The sequence below is a fragment of the Lithobates pipiens genome, unplaced genomic scaffold, assembly GCF_037356315.1.
Source record: "Lithobates pipiens isolate NorthernLeopardFrog02 unplaced genomic scaffold, aLitPip1_a1.2 Scaffold_16, whole genome shotgun sequence".
NCBI classification, from domain to species: domain Eukaryota; kingdom Metazoa; phylum Chordata; class Amphibia; order Anura; family Ranidae; genus Lithobates; species Lithobates pipiens.
In genome coordinates this window covers 382,308,070-382,332,945 of record NW_027507748.1, presented here as the reverse complement: position 1 = coordinate 382,332,945, position 24,876 = coordinate 382,308,070, and the positions used below count along the sequence as shown (strand labels likewise).

General features: G+C 44.9%; 1 protein-coding gene across 2 annotated transcripts in view; it reads right to left on the bottom strand.

Annotated features, from left to right (window-relative positions):
* TEX14 (testis expressed 14, intercellular bridge forming factor) overlaps window positions 1–24,876 on the bottom strand; it is a 758,047-nt gene that overhangs the window by 164,233 nt on the left and 568,938 nt on the right. For both annotated transcript variants that reach the window (XM_077482232.1, XM_077482233.1), the window contains exon 19: window positions 22,586–22,666. In XM_077482232.1, coding sequence (XP_077338358.1) covers window positions 22,586–22,666 — 81 coding nt within the window. The remainder of the gene's footprint in view (window positions 1–22,585; window positions 22,667–24,876) is intronic.

The following is a 24,876-nucleotide window of genomic DNA, read 5'->3' as shown; positions in this document are numbered from 1 at the left end:
AGCCATGAGAGAGCGAGAATGGAACTCCAAAGCTTTGCACCAACCAATATAAGCTCTCCAGGTGCGATGATAAATCTTCAGAGAAGTAGATTTATGAGCCTTTAGAATAGTCGGGATCACCGAACCAGACAATCCCATCCTTTAGAACCTGGCTTTCAACAGCCACGTCGTCAAAGCCAGCAACTGTAAAGCAGGGTGGAACACTGGCCCTTGAGATAGAAGGTTCTCTCAAGAGGTAGCAAACAGGAAGTGTCTGCCACCAACCAAACCTTGTCAGTGTACCACTGACAGTGAGGCCAGTCCAGAGCCACCAGGGTCTATTCGGCCTCCATCCTGCATAGTAGATGAAAAATCAATTGGACAGTGCCATTAGTGCATCTGTCACATCCACCAGGGGGTCCAGGGATCTTGGTACAAATCTTGGAACCTTTTGGTTGAGACAGAATGCCAGAAAATCTATGTCTGGCATCCCCCAGTGAAAGCCCTGATAGAGCATCTGACGGCTGAGATAATCTGACTGCCAGTTTTTAGCCCCCGGAATGTGTACAGCGGACAGAGCCGTAACAAATCTTTCCGCCCATCGCAAGATGTGAGATGCCTCCACAGAAGGCAATGTGCAGGTAAGCGTCTTTGATATCTATAGAAACCAGAAAGTCCCCCCGGTGAAGAGAGGCCACCACTAAGGGAATGGACTCCATTTTGAACTCCATGTGAACCTGCATGAAGGTATTCAGGTAAATAAGGAAAGAAACTGCGCTAAGGTGAGCAACAAATTTATATACTAATTGGTCACAAAAGGGACCCAGTTCAGCTGCGGCCTAACTGTATCACATAATTACAGGAAAAACAAGACTAGAAAAAAATAAGCTGCACTAAACCATAAGTGTACCACAGGGCTAGAGCCTCCCGTGCGTGTACTTAACATATATTGTGACAATATCACATAAACTTTATCTTGCCCTTGTCATATGGGTAATAAAAGAATAAAAAATTCTAAATTAATCGTGAACTGTGATCCAACAATATAACAGTGTAATAAACACCCAGTGTACTAATTAAAAACCATATACAAATATAGAAATAAATAAAAAAAGTATTTTCAGATCAAATTGAATAAAAATGAAGAAATAAAGTCCTCCACATGTGAATAGTGCTCGATCCGCCACCATATATCTAGATTTACTTTTTACCAAAAGTTCATGAACCCCCACTACAGAGGGTCACAAAAAGCATGTAGATATACAATTATCCCCCACTCCGAAATGGATCCTTGTTGCTCTCCTCACACCACCACTTCCATCAAATGGGTTACTGGATGCACTTCCTCAATACATCTCCCGTGTACTTAAAAGCTTGAGGATGTACGCCAATTGCATGGAAGAGAAATGAAGCTCCAATAGTATAAAACCCTTTATTAATTGGATCCAAATATAAAATAAATTGCATTTACAATGTACAAGAAAAACGTCAGCCTTAAGTCTGTTGCGCCAGCCGGACGCATACGGACAAACTCGTCCTTCCTGGATACACACTCCTCCACACAAGGTGACGTCAGCGCGTTGCTCATCCCTATGCGTTTCATAACAAATTACATCATCCAGGGGCACCAGGTGACATAAAGTTTATGTGATATTGTCACAATATATGTTAAGGACACACACGGGAGGCTCTAGCCCTGTGGTACACTTATGGTTTAGACCAGCTTATTTTTTTCTAATGAAGGTATTCAGGTCCTTGAGGTCCAGGATAGGGTGAACCCCGTCCCGTCTTGGGAACTTTGAACAGGTTGGAGTAAAACCCCCTGAACCTCTCTGGCTTGGGCATGGGAACGATCACTCCTTGAAGGAGCAGGTCCTGCACAGGACTCGCAGACGGGTCGGTGAGAGCTGCAGATTAGAAGTAAAGAACCAGTCAGGAGGAAAAAAATGTAATTCTGTTTTGTAGCCTGAAAGAATAATTTTGCGGATTCACTTGTTGGGAATGAAGGAAGTCCACGGGCCCAGAAACAAGTGAAGGTGACCCACCACCATGGGAATGGGCGAGGGCAAACCTCCATGTCGAGAAGGACTTATCTGCAAGCTTGGAGGGCTCCTGGGGTCAGGGACGCTTAGTGCCTCCCGTTAGTTTGGAGACTTTTGTGACAGACTTGGGAATGAAAAATCTGCTTATGTGCCATGAAGGTCAGTCCCATCCTCCTACGTAGTTCTGTTCCCTTCTTGGACTGAGGCAGAAAAGTGCTCTTGCCATCTATAAGGTTCTTGATAATAACATCTAGCGTAGCCCAAACAGCCACTCGCTGGAAGGGCAAGTCCGCTAAAGCCTTTTTGAAGGTCTAGTTAGCCGACCAACACTTGAGCCACAGGACACGCCACAGCACTACTGCTGAAACAGAAAGTTTGGAAAGGAGTGGGACTCCATCAAGGGACGCATCACAGACATACTTTAGTCCCTGGACCAACTGGTCTTCCAGCTCCACATACGATTGAAGCATCTGGCTAGAGGTTAGGGCTTGATGGAGAACGTTGGCCCATTCATTCAGTGTCTGGGAGACCAGGGCTGTGGCCAGGAAAAGGCCGGTGTGTAGACCTGGTGATGGTGAAAATGGAACGAACCACCGCTTCCGCACTGCAATCCACATGGTCCTTAAAGGAGGGACATTCCTCCACCAGTATCATAGTAGCCTTGTTCAGTTGGGATATAGGAGGGTCCACCACAGCAGGAGAGGTCCATTTCTTCAGGAGGTTCTCCTTAAAGGGGTAACATAACGCAAAGCGCTTAGGGGGAACAAATGGATGCTTCAGGTGACAGAGGTAGAGGAAACATCTGAGGAATCAGGGGAAACATCTGGGTCCGCAGCGATTGCAGGTCCGGAGGTGGCAGAACCTGGCTCAGAACAGTCTGTGGATGAGGGTGATGACGGGGGGTGCTTGCTTACAAGCCCTGTGTCCGAATACCACCTCCACATGGGAGACAAATGACTCAAGGCCGGCCGGCAGGGTGTCTACTGGAAAGGAAGGACCCGCAACCTCCAGGAGGGGGGTCAGGAGGGGTAGCATGCTCCTGAGGCTCCATAGAGACCACACTACTTAACAGGCGCTGCCACAACTAGGGACCAAATGTTTTTTTTCCGATTTTTAGTCCGTTGGATAGATTGGAAACTTTCTATTTCTAGGTCCGCCTGATTTTTTTTTTTTGAAAAACTATCGGACTAGCCCACACACGATCGGATTGTCCAACGGATTGATCCCGTTGGACCTAGTCTGCCGGAAAAAGGTCGGTCGTGTGTATGCGGCATTAGTGTTATTTAATGTTAGTACACAGATAGACAATACTGTCAGCAAACGCTAAAATATGGTGAGGTAATTCTAAATAACTATGGTTAGGGTCCCTACTTATACCACTGGTTAGTACACTAAACTCTGCAATAGGGCCCATATGCTCACATTTGAATGCTTACATGAAGTACAAAAAGTGTGGGGGACACAAGGCCCCTAATCACTCCTGATGATTTGGACATGACTTTTGAAGACAAGCGAGAGCTACGTTGCCAATGGTGGATTAAGATCATAATTCTTTTTCTCTCTAGAGTCTGTGACTCTGGAACAGCAATAGCTTTCTTCTTCCCCTGAGGAGACAATAGTCCCATGATGCTCCCTTGGGCAAGCTGGGGATGGTGGTCCTCCGCTAACATGCAGTTCTGCTCACAGCTCACGGTTTAGTATCTGGCAGTAGCAATTCATTCCTGGTTCAGCACAGTCAAAAGCAGGCAGATTGTCTCGCCCACTAATCTAGCACAGGTTACAGCAGTCTCTCACATGTGCATCTCTTGTCCAGTGCAGCTCAACCCACATCAGTTTATCCTGTAGTCACATAGCTCAACACAAACAGGCTCTCCACTGGTCCCTGTGGGAACATGTGTGTCTCTTCCAGTTCTGCAGCAGCATATGTCCCTCTCTAGCCGCTAGAAACTGGCTTTCTGTGTTAGGCTGTGGAGACAACCAGTCAAAGTCCTCCCTGTGTTTGGCCTCCAAAAACAGGGCTGCTGCTCCTCCATACTTGGTGGGGACACTTTATTTTTGAACACTGTACACCAACACAGGGAAGGAGGAATACACTGCAACAAAGAGGAACATTCTGCAAACAAGCTAAAGCAGTCATAAATCAGGTTACACAATTTAAAAAACAAGCCCTCCTAGACCAGCACCCAGGAGAGATTCTGTGAGCAAATCCACCTGCAGACTAAATACCATTTATCTAATTTACAAGTAAAATTCAATGGCTTTTCACAAATGCTGCATTCACCTGGTGCACATTCATCCTACTGTAAATGCAAAGCAAACGCTGTCACATCTTATATAGGTGAATGTCAGTAAAGGAATCACTGGGAAAATTTCCCAGTGAATCCTTCATAAATAGACCTCTATAACTTTCTACAAACTTTATAGTGAGTTCAAGGGGCCCCAGTATGTTCTGTACCATTGAGAAATGAACCCATGTGACAGGCTGAACCAGGACAGGGGCTTTGGGAGAGGACTGCAGGGTGGCCTCTTGAATACAGACTACGGGCCCTGGCATTTAAGGGAACAATACTATTTGGGAGGTGTGTGCCTGGGGGACCCATGGATTGGTTAGGGACGTACTGCTCGCTCCAGAAGGCGTGCGCTTATGCGCACGCGTGAATCGCAGACTTTGCGCACGGATGTGCTTTGGCGCCCAGCAGACTATATAAAACGCTCCCGGACTGCTGCCCCTTGCGGTTTGATCTGCTTCTGCTACCTGTGTTCCTGATTCTGTGCCATATCCAGCTCCTGTGTTTGACCCGGCTTCCTGACCTTGCTTCTGTCTCCAATCCTGACCTCAGCTTGTTTGACCCTGCTTAGTTCCTGTCTGATTGCCTGTTGCCAAGACCCAGCCTGGACTCTGACTATTCTTTACCTGCCGTTTATGCTGTTAACCCTGATGTGTATGACCCGGCCAGTCTGACTCTGCTACTGTCTGAAATCCTGCACTTGCTAACCTGCATCCACTGCTCCGCAAACCTGCATCTGCTGATCTGAAAACCTGTATCTGCTGACCTGCATCCAGTACACCTGCTGTTTCAGCTTCCACTTGGCTACACAACTCAAAGCAATGAGGACCAAACAGGCACCTTTACCTCACCGTGCTCTTACCACCACTGTCCCCACTCCATAGGTCTTCCAGCCGAGGTGGTTCGGGAAATCTCCCTCCGCAGGTACGTTACAGAATCAAACCACCATGTCTGAGCCTGCAGGAGGGACCTCGTCTATGGACAATGTCCGTCAACACCTTACAGCCCTCACTCTACAGGAGTCTACATGAAGACTCTACAGGACAGCCTCACCCAAACGGATAAGCAGATACAAAACCAGGCCATCCCTGTAGACCCACCTCTGATTTCAACATCCTCCTCTGGAATGATTCCACCTCCTGAGCCTAGGGTACCTGTTCCTGAGAGGTTCTCTGGGAACCAAAGTGAATTCCGGGCGTTTCGCAACGCATGTGAACTTTACTTTTCATTGATACCTCTGACTTTTTCATCTGAAGTCACCAAAGTGGGTTTTGTTATCGCTTTGCTGCAGGGGGGGCCTCAGCCAACCACCTACTTGAAGTCCACCATGTAGTTCTGGACTCTGTCATCCATCCTTGATGCCATGGCCCGACTGTATGATGACCCTCAGCGGACTTTCCCCACTGAGGCTGCCCTCTACACGCTCCAGCAAGGCTGCCGATCGGTTGAGGACTATGTGACTGATTTTCAGACGCTGGAGCGCAGATACCCAGTGGAACGAGGCAGCCCTCTGGCACCAGTTCCGTCTCAGTCTTTCTGAGAGCTTGAAAGATGAGTTAGCCTGAGTCGGTGTTCCTGATGCTCTAGAGACTTTAATTACATTATCTATGCAGATAGACCGGCGAATCCGGGAATGCAGAAAAAGAAAAGTCTACTCAGCAGCTCCGACCAGCTTGGATGCTACCTCGGATGCCAGCTCCTGTGTACCCCATCAGTGCCAATGCAGTTTCAGCTATAACCTTACCTCTTCACCAGACTTTTATTTCTGTCAAACCAAAGCAGCTTGGACTGATTAAGCATTCCCTGTTTGCCCAAGAACGACTATGTCGGCAGCGGAATTGCCTAAGCCTGTATTGTGGAGAAGCTGGTCATTATGTCTCTTCTTGTCCTACTAAATTACACAAGATCCTGGCTACCTCTTATCCCAACCATTCACCTCCCTCTACCAATGCCACTCACCTTTCTCTATCTATCTCGTTCTAATTGCCAGGAAGGACAATACCAGTGACTGTGATAATCAACTCAGGGGCATGTAGTTGTTTTATCGATTTAGACTTTGCAGCACAACAACACATCCTACTCCAACCCAAAACCCAGGGTCTCTCCATCTTCCTGGCAGATGGGTCTCGCATCAAGTCCAGAGTAGTGACCCAAGAAACCCCTCCTTTGCCTGTAATCACCTCTATGGAGCATAAGGAACTATTAAGCTTGGATGCCATTGCATCCCCCATGTTTCCAGTCATCTTGGGTCTACCCTGGCTTCAGGCACACAACCCACAGATTGATAAGGGAACCGGAAGTATTACGTTTCAGTCACCTTACTGCCTGCATCACTGCATGCCTTCATGTCGCAGCACCTCTGGTCCTCTGTTATGCCTGGAACCAGATCCAGAGATATGCTCTGGTGTGCCAAAACAATACCATGAGTTCTTGGACGTCTTTAGCAAACGAGGGGCTGAAGTCCTCCCGCCTCATTGTCCATACGATTGTCCAATCGAGATTCTTCCCGGTGCTGAAATTCCTTTCAGATGGATCTCCCCTTTATCTGAAAGGGAACTAGGGGTGCTGAAAGACTATATTGATGAAAATCACAAGAGGGGATTCATCCGTCCTTCCACTTCTCCAGCAGGGGCAGAAAATCTTTTTTTATGGAGAAAAAGGATCATTCTCTTTGGCCCTGTGTGGACTACCAGGAATTAAATAAAATCACGGTCAAAACCTGGTACCCTCTGCTCCTGGTACCTGAACTCTTTCAAAGACTCAAGACTTCCTCTATTTTCACCAAGTTAGACCTAAGGGGGGCGTACAACCTGGTCCGCATCCATACAGGGGATGAATGGAAGACTGCTTTTCGTACCAGGTTTGGCCATTACGAATATTTAGTAATGCTCTTCGGACTATGTAACGCCCCTGACACCTTTCAACACCTAGTTACTGACATTTTCAGAGACTGTCTGGACATTTATGTAGTTGTCTACCTAGACGATATTTTGATTTTTTCATCATCTCTTGAGTAGCATCCGGAACATGTCAAGAATGTACTCTGTCGTCTCCGCCAACACGGACTATACGCATAACCAGAAAAGTGCAAATTCGAGCGACAGAGTATGCAGTTACTTGGCCTAGTGATTTCAACAGAGGGATTCAAAATGGATCCACAGAAAGTTTCAGCTGTTGTGGATTGGCCTGCACCTTCAGACAAAAAGGGGGTGCAACTCTTTGCGAACTTCTATCGGAGGTTCATCAAGGTATTCTCTGCTATTATTTCCCCAATTACACAGCTGACCAAGCACAATGTGCTGTTTCATTGAACTTCCGAGGCACGGGCTGCTTTCACAAACTTAAAAGGACTTTTCACATCTGCTCCTATTCTGAATCACCCTGATCCTACTCATCCTTATCTACTTGAGGTAGATGCCTCTGAGACCGCGGTTGGAGCTGTCCTCTCCTAATGCCAGGGTCTCAAGGACTTGATGCACCCAATAGCCTTCTTCTCCCGTAAACTCACCCTGTCCGAGAAAAACGATGACGTTGGGGACGGGAGCTTTTGGCCATTAAATCTGCCCTTGAGGACTGAAGGTAACTATTGGAGGAAGCACCGCACCTTTTATACTCATTTACACAGACCACAAAAACCTGGAGCATTTGAGAGCTGCCAAACATCTGAAATCACGCCAGGCACGATGGCCATTGTTTTTTTCTAGGTTTTCGTTTCACATAACTTACCAGGTTCCAAAAACACCAAACCAGATGCCCTTTCCTGCATGTTTGATGATACGAAGGAATTATCAGTCCCAGATACCATCCTATCAGAAGGTAACTTCTTAATTTTGCAAACTGACCTAATGTCTGGCTTAAAGCAAGCCTCTGCAGGTGTGTCTGGTCCCCCCGGAGTTACTCTGTTACCCAAGGATGGTTTGCTGTGGAAAGATGACAAGATCTTTGTGCCTGAAGAGGTTTGAGTCACAGTGTTAAACTTGTGCCATGATCATCCCCTGGCAGGCCACTTCGGAATGCATAAAACTTTGGAACTGGTTCAATGCACGTTTTGGTGGCTGGATCTTGAAAAAAATTTCAGGGATTATATAAGTTCTTGTGCCACCTGTATCCATAGCAAGACCACTAGAAGCAAGGCCTGGGGTCTGCTCAGACCCTTACCAGTCCCTGACCATCCCTGGAAAATGATTGCCATGGATTTCATATTGGAACTTCCCCCCGTCAGAAGGTTGCTAAGCCATTTTTATTGTGGTTGACTGTTTATCTGAAATGGCCCACTTCGTGCCACTGAAGAGCACACCCTCTGCCATGGAAACAGCCCAGGTCTTCATTAAGGAGGTAGTAAGGCTACATGGGGTCCCTGCGGACATTGTTTCAGATAGAGGGGTGCAGTTCACCTCTCGCTTCTGGAAGGTCTTGTGCAAAGCCCTGAAGATTGAACTGTCCATGTCCTCAGCCTACCATCCCCAAACTAATGGGCAAACCGAGAGGACGAATCAAACGCTCGAACAATATCTCCGATTCTTCACCTCCTTTGTTCAAGACGATTGGGTAGCTTTACTACCTCAGGCAGAATTTGCCTTCAATAATGCTAATCATTCGGCTACAGGTCAGTCTCTGTTTTTTGCCAACTACGGGTTCCACCTGACCTTCCTACCTGATCTCCTCCTGCATTCCACAGTTCTGGCGGTTCACAGTACTGTAGATTTCTTGAGCCGTAACAGCAAGATATTGCAGGAAGCCATGACCAGGGAACAAGCAATAAGTAAAAGAATGTTTGACAGAAAGAAGAGAAGGGAATTATGCCTGCAACAAGGCAATCAAGTATGGTTATCCACCACCAATCTTAAGATGACTTGCCCCGCAAGGAAATTGGCACCCAAATTCATCGGTCCCTTCCCAGTAAAACGGAAATTAAATGAAGTTTCTTATGAGTTTGCCTTACCTGAGTCATTGAATATCCACCCGGTATTTCATGTGTCGTTATTGAAACCTGCAGTGACTGATCCTTCCCCACACAGGGGATCGGGACCACCTGAACCTGTGATCATTGACGGAGACGAGGCGTTCGAGGTGGAGGCTTCTTCTTGCCGAAGAGGAGGGAACCAGCTTCAATTCTTAATCAAATGGAAGGAGTATGGTCTGGAGGAGAACTCCTGGGAACCCCAACGGAACAGGCTTTTTTTTCGCAGTCACCCCCATAAAAGAGTTCTCCTGGGCACCCGGAGGTTCCCTTAAAGGGGGGGGGGCACTGTTAGGGATGTACTGCTCACTCCAGAAGGCGTGTGCCTATGTGCACGTGCGAATTGGAATCTTCATGCACGGACGTGCGCATGTTGGACGCGCTTTGGCCCCCATCGGTCTATAAAAGACGCTCCCGGAATGCTGCCCCTTTGCGGTTTGATCTGCTTCTGCTGCCTGTGTTCCTAATTCTGTGCCATGTCCAGCTCCTGTGTTTGACCCGGCTTCCTGACCTTGCTTCTGTCTTCAATCCTGACCTCAGCTTGTTTGACCCTGCTTAGTTCCAGCCTGATTGCCTGTTGCCAAGACCCAGCCTAGACTGCCTATTCTCTGCCTGCTGTTTACCCTGATGTGTATGACCCGGCTAGTCTGACTCCGCTTCTGTCTGCAAACCTGCACTTGCTGACCTGAATCCGCTGCTCTGCTGACCTGCATCCACTACACCTGCTGGCCTGCATCTACTGATCTCCATACCTGCTGTTTCAGCTTCCACTTGGCTACACAACTCCAAGCAGCGAGGACCAAACAGGCACCTTTACCTCACCGTGCTCTTACCACCACTGTCCCCATTCCAGTGGTCTCCGAGCCGGGGTGGTACGGGAGGTCTCCCTCCGCACATCAGGCTCACATCCCAGGTACGTTACAGGTTTTTTTTCTGATTCAAGTCTATGTCTCCTCATCATAGACTCTGGGAACTGGGAAACCCAGATACACATTTAGGGCTTCTATGCCCAAAACCAGCATGACTGCTTTACTCTGTGAGACTCAGAACAAATGTTAATATGATCAGCTCAAAGCAACCTGATGCTGGGGGTCTCCTACTATCATCTGTTTATTAAGGTGTTACATGTTTATACTTATGATAATGTGTTAAGTACTTTGTGAGCTTGGTGCCGGGCAGTGTGACCTGTAGTGGGATCTCTGATTAATCACAACATTGTTGTGCTAGTCTTGGATGTGGGCTATAATATGTGGTTCCTGGTTCCAGACTGGAGGAAGTTGTATACTGACAGAAGCACCCAAGCTGGGTGCTGGATGGTTCCTTCACAACCCAGGATGAAAAGTTTGTTGTGTGGCACATGATTTCCTCTCCCACTGTGAGCGTGCATATACCTTATATGCCATGTCCAGCGCCTGTGTTTGGCCCGGCTTCCTGACATCGCTTCTGTCTTCAATCCTGACCTCAGCTGAGGAGTGAGATGTCACTCTACTCTCCCACTGTAAGTACCCATACACTGTATAGAGAGGTGAGAAGCATGCCTGTGTGATCACAAAAGGAGCAGGCACAATGTATTAGGCTGTATGTGGCTCCAGGCATATATTTTGAATTCAGCACTTAAATGCAGGATGTCAGCAGAGAGGGGTAGGTAAAATTTTCATGAATATGACTCACTACAGCACATTTTCGTCATCTGACGAAAACTATGACGAAAATTGGGTCTGTTTTCGACCCCACAGATACAGAAAACCTCAAATGATGGACCAAGTCAAGCCAGTGGCAGTGCACAACCACAGCAATCTATTTGCACTGCTCTTTTAAGTGCTTCAAAATATTACATTGACAATAATAATAACAACATGCCAGGGAGGAGGCCATAGCAAGATGGATTGGGCGCACCGGATTACCAGTCAAAAAGATTGAAGATGAGGACTTTGTTGGCATGATGGAGACAGTAGATAGGAAGCTGACTGTTCCAAAGAAAACTAAAATAAGCAATCTGACTGACAAACAGTATGAGGATGAAAAACAAAAATTCTAAAAGTGACTGGCTGCTGCTCAGAGAGTGTCTATTTGCACTGATTTGTGGACCAAAAAAGGACTCTCGGCTTCATTCCTTGCCATAAGTGGATGCTACTTTTGTGTTGAACAACAAACCTGAACACATATTGTTGGCCCTTGAACAAGTAGCCCACCCACACATTGCACAGTCAATCGGATCATGTGTGGACAAATGCTTGCAAGAGTGGGACATAGCAAAGATGAAGATCCTTACAGTGATAACAGACAATGGCAGCAATATGGTGGCAGCATTTAAACAAACCACAGCAGCAGCAGAAGAACCATCCGGCTCTAGCGAGGAAGACTCCTGCATGACGGAAAGTGACTCTGAGGCTGAGACCGAAATTGATGATCTGCGGTGAGTGACCCATTTTTATTATTCTTTTACATGATGATATGGTTGACAGTTGGCACAGCGATGGTGACACCAGACAATTATCACAATGGCTATGAGATGATTGATATGAGGGCGCTATCTGCTCAGCTCTACTCTATGGGGTGTACCTTTGTTATGTTTCCACTTTATTTGTAGTCTTGTGTACTGCAAAAGTTTTCCAATATGTTAAGTGTTAAAATACAGTGGTGTGAAAAAGTGTTTGCCCCCTTCCTCATTTCCTGTTCCTTTGCATGTTTGTCACACTTAAGTGTTTCGGAACATCAAACCAATTTAAACAATAGTCAAGGACAACACAAGTAAACACAAAATGCAATTTGTAAATGAAGGTGTTTATTATTAAAGGTGAAAAAAAATCCAAACCATCATGGCCCTGTGTGAAAAAGTGATTGCCCCCCTTGTTAAAACATAATATAACTGTGGTTGTCCACACCTGAGTTCAATTTCTCTAGCCACACCCAGGCCTGATTATTGCCACACCTGTTCACAATCAAGGCATCACTTAAATAGGAGCTGCTTGACACAGTAAGGTCCACCAGAAGATCCTTAAAAGCTACACATCATGCCGAGACCCAAAGAAATTCAGGAACAATTGAGAAAGAAAGTAATTGAGATCTATCAGTCTGGAAAGGGTTATAAAGCCATTTCCAAAGCTTTGGGAATCCAGCGAACCACAGTGAGAGCCATTATCCACAAATGGCGAAGACATGGAACAGTGGTGAACCTTCCCAGGAGTGGCCGGCCGCCCAAAATTACCCCAAGAGCGCAGCGACGACTCATCCAAGAGGTCACAAAAGACCCCACAACAACGTCCAAGGAACTGCAGGCCTCACTTGCCTCAGTTAAGGTCAGCGTTCATGCCTCCACCATCAGGAAAAGACTGGGCAAAAATGGCCTGCATGGCAGAGTTCCAAGGAGAAAACCACTGCTGAGCAAAAAGAACATCAAAGCTCATCTCAATTTCTCCACAACACATCTTGATGATCCCCAAGACTTTTGGGACAACATTCTGTGGACCGATGAGACAAAAGTGGAACTCTTTGGAAGGTGTGTGTCCAAGTATATCTGGCGTAGAAGGAACACTGCATTTCATAAAAAGAACATTATACCAACAGTAAAATATGGTGGTGGTAGTGTGATGGTCTGGGGCTGTTTTGCTGCTTCAGGACCTGGAAGACTTGCCGTGATAAAAGGAACTATGAATTCTGCTGTCTACCAAGAGATCCTGAAGGAGAATGTCCGACCATCTGTTCGTGTACTCAAGCTGAAACAAACTTGGGTTCTGCAGCAGGACAATGATCCTAAACACACCAGCAAGTCCACCACCGAATGGCTGAAGAAAAACAAAATGAAGACTTTGCAGTGGCCTAGCCAAAGTCCTGACCTGAATCCTATTGAGATGTTGTGGTATGACCTTAAAAAGGCCGTTCATGCTCAAAAACCCTCTAATGTAACTGAATTAGGACAATTCTGCGAAGATGAGTGGGCCAAAATTCCTCCAGGACGCTGTAAAAGCCTCATTGCACGTTTTTGCAAACGCTTGGTTGCAGTTGTTGCTGCTAAGGGTGGCCCAACCAGTTATTAGGTTTAGGGGGCAATCACTTTTTCACACAGGGCCATGATGGTTTGGATTTTTTTTCACCTTTAATAATAAACACCTTCATTTACAAATTGCATTTTGTGTTTACTTGTGTTGTCCTTGACTATTGTTTAAATTGGTTTGATGTTCCGAAACACTTAAGTGTGACAAACATGCAAAAGAACAGGAAATGAGTAAGGGGGCAAACACTTTTTCACACCACTGTAAAAGAATGGAACAGAAACCTTTTCTATATACTTTATGCTTATTGGGCTGTGTGTGTGTTCCACTTGTTAGCTACCAACAGATGGACATGGACCGGACACCATGTGTGGTGCATACGTTGCAAATTGTGGTCGACATGGTGCATAAAGAGGCAAGTGTGAAGAGAATACTGGATAAAGCAAGATCAATAGTGAACCTCTTCCGCAAGTCTTCAATTGCAACACAGAAGCTATTGGAGCATTGTGGCCCTATTCTTTTAAATGACTGCCTCACACGCTGGTCAAGTACATTCAAAATGATCGCAAGAGTCCTCAAACTGAAAGAGTCAGTCTGCCAAATCGCAAACAACATGGGATGGGGCAGCTTGCTCCCTAGTGAATGGCAAAAGCTCACATCATTGCATGACCTACTGCTGCCTTTTACAGAACATACTAAAACCCTCCAGAGTAACACCATCTCCATGTCGAAAGAAAGAAGATGTGAAGGGGCGAGTAGCGCTACCTATATGTCAAATAGTGCTCTACCAAATCACTCTATAATGACTAAGTATTAAAAGACACAGGGTTATTGTGGAATAAATTATAACAAAACAGTTACCATAAAGGTGATAGTGTAATAGTTATCACACCTCACCTACCCCAGTAGGTGAGTACTAAAACCCTCTAGGTGTGGACACCAATCCTACACAGGAGAGGTTATCACCAAATATATAAAATGTAATCTTTAATTTTGGTGCGATTTTTGCATTTTTACAGTTTTTTTTGGTGCGATTTTTTTTTTTTTTTTTTTGACATTTTTTTTGTTTTTGTTTGCATTTTGGGTTTGAATACACCTTGATTTTATGATTGGGACACTATATGTATATACTTATATGTTTTTGTATATGGTGGGATAATTACATATCGGTGTAATTTTTTAGAATATTTTTAGAATTTTTTTTGTTTTTTGGTGTGACTCTGCATTTTTATTTGGATTTTTGGGTTTACTCACATCCTGTATGTTGGGTTTGGACTATCATGATATTCATGTCTGGATGTTTTATACACTAATTTGTAAGCCATTATATTTTTGGTGATAACTTCTCCTGTGTAGGATTGGTGTCCACACCTAGAGGGTTTCAGTAATCACCTACTAGGGTAGGTGAGGTGTGATAACTATTACACTATCACCTTTATGGTAACAGTTTTGTTATAATTTATTCCACAATAACCCTGTGTCTTAATATTTAGTCACTATAGAGTTATTTGGTAGAGCACTATTTGACATAAAGATAGTGCCCTTCACATCTTCTTTCTTTCTATATCCTAGAGCCCTCTTACGGGTTTTTTTTGGGGGAGGCTGCAACCATCACACACATCCTAAGCGCAGACCTTCCTAATTAATTTGTTTACCATATCCCTGGCTACACCTGCCCTCTTTGATCTGCTCAGCCATCTTGAGGACTTTAAACAGAACACTAGCTACCAAGACCTTGCCACAATTGCACAGAATATGAAAGGGAGTATGAACCAGCATTTTGCTTCATTCTTCGATCCAACTGACGAAATGTTCTCTCCACTCGTAGCAGCTGCTTGTTTTGTCAACCCTATCGTCTGTGAAACCCTTGTTGATGTGGCGGCTGAGAATATTCAGGAACTGCTTAAAAAGGCAGAGAAATATGCCACAAGAAAATCCACTTTGCAACACACCCAACTTGAGCAATTGTCTGAAGAAGATGATGTGGTAGAACTATCGCAGGAAGTGGAAGAAGCACCGCCACCGGCATCAACATCTAAGCAGCCACAGCCAGTCTTTCGGTTTCTTTCGAAATGCTGCAGAAGACCCAGGCAGTGGATCTCCCCAAACAGCATAGAGCAGCAGATCAGAAAATATAAGGAAGAGCTTTTGCAGCAAGTTGCACTTGCCATCAGTGAGGACTCGGTCTTGGAGTACACCGCAAAAGAATTTTGGCTGTCAAAGTGTGACACTTTTTATCACCAGCCAAAACCTTTTGCATTAGACTTGCTGGCTATGTTAGATTCTCAAGCCTTTGCAGAGAGGGTATTCAGTGTTACAGGTGACCTCTCTAGAGGTTGGCGGAATAGAGCAAGGGTCATATTGGCATGAAATGCTTTCCTTAAAATGAATCGGAACAAATAGGAGTGTTTTATTATTCTCCAAGTATTTCTATTTCTAACATAAGAAGCATACCTAATACTTGTGGGTTGTGCTTACTGCTATAGGAAGAATCACTAGTTCAATAGTTTTAATTATCAGTTAAATTCATAGGAAAAATGCACAGGCTGAGGCTACAAATGCCATTAGTATGTGGATTCTGGAACAATAAGTCACCCACCACTTTGTAGCACCGATACTCCTAACGAGTACACGCTATATGTTCAAATTACATTTTTTCTCAAAACTGTAATGAGTTTTGGGGTTAATTGTGTTAAATTGTACTTTGGCATCAGTTTGGCTGGGCTGTATAGAAGTTGTGCCTGGTCATAGGTGGGGTTGTACACCTTTGGGAGGCTATAGAATGCAGTCTGGTTGAACGCATTGGGTACCAATCTTTATCTCGGAGCCAATCAGTGGACGTGTTTGTCTCACTGCGTAATCCGGGAAAGGGTACTTAAGGTGCCAAAGTCACGTGGTTCGGGTTCAGGTCCAGAAGTTGTTGCTCACTCTGTGGTTCTGGTCCTCCTGACCAGTCCCCTGGGGGCCCTCATGGCCTGGGGTGCAGATCCATACGTTTCCGAGCCTCGGAACTGGCTAGTTCGAGGCGCAGTAACTGGAAGGAGAATTCTAAGGTGTTCTGGTGCCATCTCGGGTTTGGAGAGGCCCAGCATCTCTACACGTGACCAGGGGAGGACTCTTCAGTAAGAGGGCCACGCACAAGGCTGGCTGCTCGGTAAGAGCCTGGAAGCAGAGCTGCCATGGACATTGATAGAATCCACAATTCTTACAGTATTGCTGCACCGGCTGAAAGATTCTGGTACTGTAAGAAAGGTTCCTACTTCTACCCTTCTAGTTGTAACTAAGTGTCCAACCAAGTCTGTGTAAGAGACGTTGAAAAGCTAGAATTACCTGTTGGCTGCTAAACCCAAAAACGTAAGGATTATCCAACAGTTAAAGGATCCAGTTGCGAGCGGCTGTTCCCTGGATTGTGTACATAGAGAGAGACTTTATTTGAAGTCAGCAGTTCCAAGCACCTGAGCTAAACTTTACCCTGATACCCTCTATTCCCAACTTACAGACTGAGTTTGTTCATTCTTTTCATGCAAAATAAAAATCCTAACAAGGAATTCAAGTGTCGGTCTCTACAATTACTGGGTTATTAACCTTGGGAATCCCTAGACAAGAACAACGAGTACGAGCTGGAAAAGGTAATCGGTAAGCCCAGAAAATTTCAGCCGCACCTTCGGGGGTCAGTGCTACATGTGGGGGCTCGTAGTCTGGGATTTGCCGTTACCTCTCGCAACAGAGAAAGACATACATGTGAGCTTGTTACATGTGACTTTATTGGAATAGAGGGTGAAGTTTTGAACTGCGCCATCTTTACTAAAGCAAAGAATTTCACTGTGGTGTGTAAGCGTGGGAGGAGTCCTACAGAAAGCCTGCAAAATTGCGCAACCAGATGAACCAGTGGGAGGAGCCTACGCCTGTTTCATCTTTCAGCACGAGGCACCGTGTGAGTGTGTCGCAGGAAGAGAGTGGAGTTGGTCACGCTTGCTGAGCTGCAATTATGTTCTGTGTCCCTTGTGTGCTTTCTGTTCCAGGACCTAGGATGCCTTCGGTCAGAGGTCCTACCAGCATACAGATGCCTGGTACCATATTGACAGACACGGGAATCCGCCTGCTGCCGCAGGGGCGGTTCATCCTTTATACCGCCGGGGATGTTGAGGCCCTCGGTATACTTTGTGGAGGATGTTACGGCCTTATTTGCTCGCTGTCGGAGGTGCGGGGACTATGCGTTTAAAGTGGAGCAGCCCACTGAGTCGCCTCGGGCCTATCATATGGACTGGGCCACGGGCTTGGCAATTGAGGAGACTGTCGTCTATGCTCCAGTTGTGAGGCCTACTACTCCGGCTCCATCCACTGTTGCGGGTGCCTTAAACGAGGACATTGCTTCTTCTCGGGTCAGAGAATCTACTCCCAAGGTCATGGACACAGCTTCATCCACTACCATGCCCGCTCTGGAGAAAGTGGGCCCATCAAAGCCTTCCCGTAACCACAAGAAAGGACCACAACTAGTCCGGTTGCATCACATTGGAAGAAAGTGATCACCCGTGAGAATTCAACCCAAATTACTGATGAGCAACCTGGGGAACTTGTGGGGAAAGGGACTGAGAAAGGTTATGTGTTAGTAGAGGAATCACCGGACTCTGATTTAGATTCCTCTTTTATCTCTTCTGAAGTTGAGAATGTTGAGGAGCTGTTTGACAAAATGTCTCAGGAACTGTTATGGGCATGTCGAGATTACGTAGCCGCTACCTGTGCTGACATTTCAGGTTTCGGGCTGGCTAGCCCTTACTTCAGGGGACGGGCACCACTGGTGGAGACCCCATCTGTTGGTAGTGCATTGTTGCCAAAACCTGTAAACTTACCAATGCTTACAAAGGACGCTACGGCCCTAGTGAAAAAGTCCCCGAATTCGTGCATACCCCCTGGGGAGGGAATTGCTCACAATTTGCCAAGACTTGCCAGGTCTCAGAGACTTTTGAACAAGCGGGTGGCAACAGAGTATGGACTTGAGTTTCCTTATGTGCCCAGGGAAATCATGGACATTGTTGAGGAAAATCGTGAGAAGTGGTATGTGGCAGATGTCTGGAACTACCTCAGTTCCAAAGCCACTTCGCAAGAAGGCATTTTGCCAGGAAATGTATGAACGTTTTCTGGGATGTCTGCACTGGAGTTATGGTCGGCACATGCAGACAAAGTGGTCATTTGCAGGCCAAATAAGTACAGTGCCATGTACTTTATCACTACTGTGGATGAACATGGAAGAGACTTGGTTTTGCCAGATCCCTGATTCTGCTGGTGAACCTCTTTTGGACTGAGCCATTGATTGCAAAAAGAGTTCTTCTCTCTCTTCATCGCATTCTTCTTGAAAAATATGAGAACTGTGGGTATCTTAGGCAGGTTAGTTTGTCAGAGGACTGCGTGTCAAGATTATCAGCTGGGTCGCAGTACTTGTCTTTCAAAGAAAAGGACTTGTAGTTACAGTGGCTCTGACCACTAGGTGGTGTGGGTCGGCGCAAAACACAGTGGTTCTTTGGTTTAGGAAAAGGTAAATTTAAGCACTTAGTTGTTTTAGGAAAAAAAAAAAGTTTTAAACTTAGAGAAGAGAATTCTATTGAGTCTGGGATAGAATTCTGCTCTCTAATAAACAGTGTAATGTGTTTGTATAGCTGTTGTGTTTCTTTTTTAGGATTCACAGAGATCGTCTGTCAAACTGCCGGAGAGTGGGTGGTGTAGATAGACAGGACTGGGTGGTATGTGTATATTCTTCTGATGGGAAATGTTTTACTGTGAAAGATCTTAGACCTGTTGTTACTTTTTCCCTTTCTTTCCCCATCCCAGCACCTTCAAATGCTCAGGTGCTTATCAACATTTTTGCAGTGTTAGGAAGTTTTCTCCATAGCGAGACGATGAGGACACCATCTCAATGACCGAGGGGAGTGTGTAGTGCCGGTACACCTAACGAGTACGTGCTATATGTTCAAATTTAGTTTTTGCTCAAAACTGTAGTGAGTTTTGGGGTTAACTGGGTTAAATTGTACTTGGGCATCATGCTGGGCTGTATAGAAGTTCTGCCTGGTCATAGGTGGGGTTGTACACCTTTGGGAGGCTACAGAACGCAGTCTGGTTGGACACATTGGGTACCAATCTTTATCTCAGAGCCAATCAGTGGGCGTGTTTGTCTCACTGCGTAATCCGGGAAAGGGTACTTAAGGTGCCAAAGTCACGTGGTTGTGGTTCAGGTCCAGAAGTTGTTGCTGACTCCGTGGTTCTGGTCCTCCTGACCAGTCCCCTGGGGGCCCTCATGGCCTGGGGTGCGGATCCATCCGTTTCCGAGCCTCGGAACTGGCTAGTTCGAGGCACAGTAACTGGAAGGAGGATTCTAACTCTCTACAAGACCAGGGGAGGACTCTTCAGTAAGAGGGCCATGCACAAGGTCGGCTGCTCGGTAAGAGCCTGGAAGCAGAGCTGCCATAGACATTGATCGAATCCACAATTCTTACAGTATTGTCACACCGGCTGAAAGATTCTGGTACAGTAAGAAAGGTTCCTACTTCTACCCTTCCAGTTGTAACTAAGTGTCCAACCAAGTCTGTGTGAGAGACTTTGAAAAGCTAGAATTAACTGTTGGCTGCTAAACCCAAAAACTCAAAAAACCCAAAGGATTTATCCAACAGTTAAAGGATCCAGTTGCGAGGGGCTGTTCTCTGGATTGTGTACATAGAGACTTTATTTGAAGTCAGCAGTTCCAAGCACCTGAGCTAAACTTTACCCTGATACCCTCTATTCCCAACTTACAGACTGAGTTTGTTCATTCGTTTCATGCAAAATAAAAATCCTAGCAAGGAATTCAAGTGTCGGTCTCTACAATTACTGGGTTATCAACCCTGGGAACCCCTTGACAAAAACAACGAGTACGAGCTGCAGAAGGTAATCGGTAAGCCCAGAACATTTCAGCCGCTCCTTCGGGGGTTAGTGCTACAACTTTTTATCAACTTGTTGATTGTCTCTCTCTCTTAGCATTGACAAATTTGACAACATAGGTAAATATCAAATAGATCAGTAACGGTAATGGACGGTCAAATAGGGCAGCCTTTGAGCCTTACCTTGCACCAAGGTCCTGCCCCAATAGTCTTTTAGTGTGATATTTACCTCTATTATTGTCATTGTGAATGCTGAGAAAGGATTTGATAAAAAGTGGTGACTTTAATAATCCAGTAAATCCACACACTAATGGCATTATTGTAGATTGTGCACTTTTTCTTTGAATGTATCTGAGAATTAGAACTGTTGAAATAATAACATGACAGTAAATATATTCTTATTGTAGAAAAATTGTGTGCTGCTGTCTGTGTGTGCTCTGTGCTGTACTTGGCCATATAAATGTACAGTTATGGCCAATATTAATTTTGACAATGTCTGCCAGTGATGCTTCAGAGTTTTTAGATCTTTTTGTGTCAGATGTATCTGGTATAAAAGATCTGACATTTGTGTCAGATCATTGTATCCATTAAAGCATTGCATAAGTGTCAAATGCCTTTATTGACAATTACATTAAGTTTATGCAAAGAGTCAATATTTGCAGTGTTGAGTTGACTCTTTCTTTTCAAGACCTCTGCTGCAATTTGCCCCGGGCCTGACATTCGTGGCATCACTGGCATATTGTCATTGTCAATCAATTTCTGTGCCATTGCCACATCCTGATTCCTGACTGATCTGGCACCGTTGCGGCACTGGCAGTGGTACTGCCCATTCTTGCATAATCAATATTTGCAGCTTTTCAGAATTTGTGTTTTTTTTTTTTTTGTTCCCTCACCCTCACCAGCCTCTTGAGGTCGGATTGACCATGACCACCAGAAGTTCTCAAAGGGATGAAGGTCTGGGTAGTTTCCTGGAGTGGCCATGGACCCAAAATTTCAATTTTAGTTCCCACTTCCACAAACCACTTAGTTATAATTTTTGCTTTATGGTAAGGAGGAGCTCCATCATGCTGGAAAAGGCATCGTTGTTCATCACCAAACTAGATGGCTAGGAGAAGTTGTTCTCAGAGCCTGAGGATGTTTTGTACCATTTATTCATGGCTGTGTTCAAAATTGTGAGTGGGCCCACCACTCCCTTGGCTGAGAAACAGCCAGCCGCACACATGAATGGTCTCAGGATGCTTTACTGTTGACATGACACTGACAGTCATGCAAAGTGTTCCTATTTTTTTGGGGTGTCTTTTTGTTATTTTTTCGTTACCCTTTTGTGAAAACAGAAATATTCTTGATGAAATGGTTTTACTTAAATAAAGACGTTATAAAACGACTAAATCTGTTTCTGTAGTGCATGTTCATCAAACCTAACCATTAAAAACAACATATTTGATTTTTCACCCCAGAAGCAGTATATAATGAGTTTGGAAATTGTAGAGAAATGCTTAAATAATGCATTACAATTTAACACCCATTCGATTTTAGACAACTAAAAGGAGTTTTAGTCGACTAAAATGAACTGGAGATTTAGTCGACTAAATAGGACTAAAACTAAAACACTTGCAGAAGACTAAAATAGGAGTAAAACTAAAATGCCATTTTACTAACTAATGCCATGTACACATGATCAGAAATTCGGCCAGCAAAAGAGTGATGAGTGCTATGAATAAGCGCCAGAACAAGGCGTGAAACGCATTAGCTTTTTTATCCTGTTTTTCCATATTTGATATGTGACTGCATGTGGATTTTATCGACCAATAAAGATGCCATTTCCCTGACATGCGGCCATCCAGGAACTTCTTATTTTCTGATGAGAGCTTTTGGTCAGAAGATGCAATCGTATGTATGCCCCATCGGTGCTGGCCGAATTTCGGCGAGCAAAAGATTGAGAGCATGTTCTCAATTTTTCAGTCGGAGAAAGTTCCTATCCAAAAATCTGTTTGTGTGCATGCAATTCCGATGTGCAAAAACTCACGCATGCCCAGATTCAACTACGAGACAGAAGCTATTGGCTACTTGATATTGAACTTCCTTTTTCTAGTCCCATTGTACGTGTTATAACAAACTCCTCCAGTAATTAGAGGTGCTTGTATATGCACTGGGAGATTTTTCCAACCTGATGGAATACATGCACTTTAGAGTAACTATCACAGGTTGTTGGGCAGATATCCCCCACAACTTGTCTTATTAGGGAAGATATCTATGGTCAGGCAATGTCACATTATGCACTACGGGAGAATATTTTTTCATGCTTATAACAAGCATATGGTTAACGGTACTTGAGAGCTGGAGTTTAGAAACATTTTTTTTCTACAATCAAAACAATGCGGGTGGTTGACTATATGAAGCTTTTCATTAATATTACCTTTTCTTGAGAATTCTCAACAGACAATTCAAGTTCTGGTGTAAAATAACTGGTCTCTGAGCTGTCATCTGTATTATCCTGCTATAAAAATAATTTACAAGATAATGAATTTTGCATGAATCTTAAAAGCACGCAATAGCAGAAAATATTTTACAATTCTGATACTCCATATATTTTCAATACACTTAAATACACTTCTATGACATACTGTAGAAGCCAGATTAAAAAACTAACCCAAAACTATTTGGGAAAGTAAATGTGAAGGTGTGTTCAGCATTTGGAGGTCTCTTTTTATCATGTTGGGAGAGGAGTTGTGCTAGAATGTAACATACAAAGCACCCAAGCACACAAAGCCGAAGACAAAACTATATACATTACATTATATTATACAGTACATTACAAGACAAGTTTCTGTGCATTTTTAACTAATTTCTGTTCATCTATTTTAGTCTTCATGTTAATAATAGTCAACACCTGTTCAAAAGAAAGGTGTAAGAAAACGGATTACAGGTATGGAAATGTGACAGAAAAACAGGCCTATTTTGTCAATATCAAACAGAGAAAATAGGATTCATGTACTCATTGTAGCATATTTTCTTTGGGGTCCATTAAGGGACACAGGAAGTCCAATAAGTTTCAGGTTATATTGCCTCCTACAGGTGGATTGAACACTGACAAACAAAAAAATTCTTAACCCCTCCTACTACTAGCATGCCTCAATTGTGTAAAGCAGTACCAAGAGTATGGCAATGAATACAGCGGAATGGGACACATGTGCCTTAATGGACTCCAAGAAAAGGATTTTAGCCAAGTAAAAAAATCATATTTTCTTTCTTGTCCATTGAGAGACACAGGAAGTTATTAACAGTTGAGACATCCAAAAGTAGTCTAACTGAGTGGTAGGCAGCAGCATACAAAATGCCAACAGTCTCACTAACAACAACAGAAATGGGGACTGCCTGCAGCTCAAAGAAGGAACCTCTGAACGATCTTATGCCTGGAATTGGAATCAGACGAGGCCCGAACATAAACGTAATAGAATGAAGAAAACATGTGCACAGTAATCTGGGAGACAGTAGCCTGTAAATAGGCCAAGAGTAGGGTTGCCACCTTTTCTTCAAGCCAAACCCGAACATTTTAGTGGTGCACGGCCCTGCGCTTGCTTAACTCAACCCATTCACCTGAATGGGGCTGCGCTATAGCCGTGTGCAATGCACATGGCTACAGTACAATGGCAAGGGTTTTTAGGGATTTAAAACAGGTGATGAGGAGGCAACATAACTCTTCTTCACCACCTGTCAAATACCTTCAAAACACGATCCACTATGGAGCACTCTTCAGAGTGATTTGCGACTCCGTTTACACTTGTGGTTAGGGGACAGTAAACAGTAAAATTTAGAGGTTGAGCTGTGTTTTAACTGATACCAACCATTCCCATTAAGCTGAAAAGGCAGCAGAGGGGGATGTATACCTGCCACAGCCAAAATGTTTTGCATCAAAGTGCAGAAAAACATGTGTGCACTGTTGGGTTCAGTGAGCAGTATTGCCTGCCAAATGTGGACCATTCAAGTGACTGGGGGCTTTCCGCTTCCATGTGCAATGCATTAAATTGCGGGGCGATGCTGTGGGTTTTAACAGGTGGCGAGGAGGTTATATAACACCTCCTCCCTGCCTGCCAAATGCCATCTGAAGAACAATACAAATGTGGATTGCTCTTCAGAGGGCACCACATATGCAAATGAGCCATAAGGCTGTTCAGCCATTCCAGTATATTCTGTGGAATCAGCTGGCGGCCAGGGGAAGGAACAGGACTGTTTAACCCCTGGGCTCAAGAACTTACCTTCTATTTCTCTGCACTGTTCCATGTTTATCAGGCACCAGCAGTCTTATGCTTGTGAAGTGGTTCAGACACCCCAAATCAAAGCCCAAACACACATGGGTGTATGATTATATATATATATATATCAGAGTGACAGGGAGGGGGCAGGCAGAGTGACATGGAGGGGGACAGGCAGAGTGACATGGAGGGGGACAGGCAGAGTGACATGGAGGGGGACAGGCAGAGTGACATGGAGGGGGACAGGCAGAGTGATATGGAGGGGGACAGGCAGAGTGATATGGAGGGGGACAGGCAGAGTGACATGGAGGGGGACAGGCAGAGTGACATGGAGGGGGACAGGCAGAGTGACATGGAGGGGGACAGGCAGAGTGACATGGAGGGGGACAGGCAGAGTGACATGGAGGGGGCAGGCAGAGTGACATGGAGGGGGACAGGTAGAGTGACATGGAGG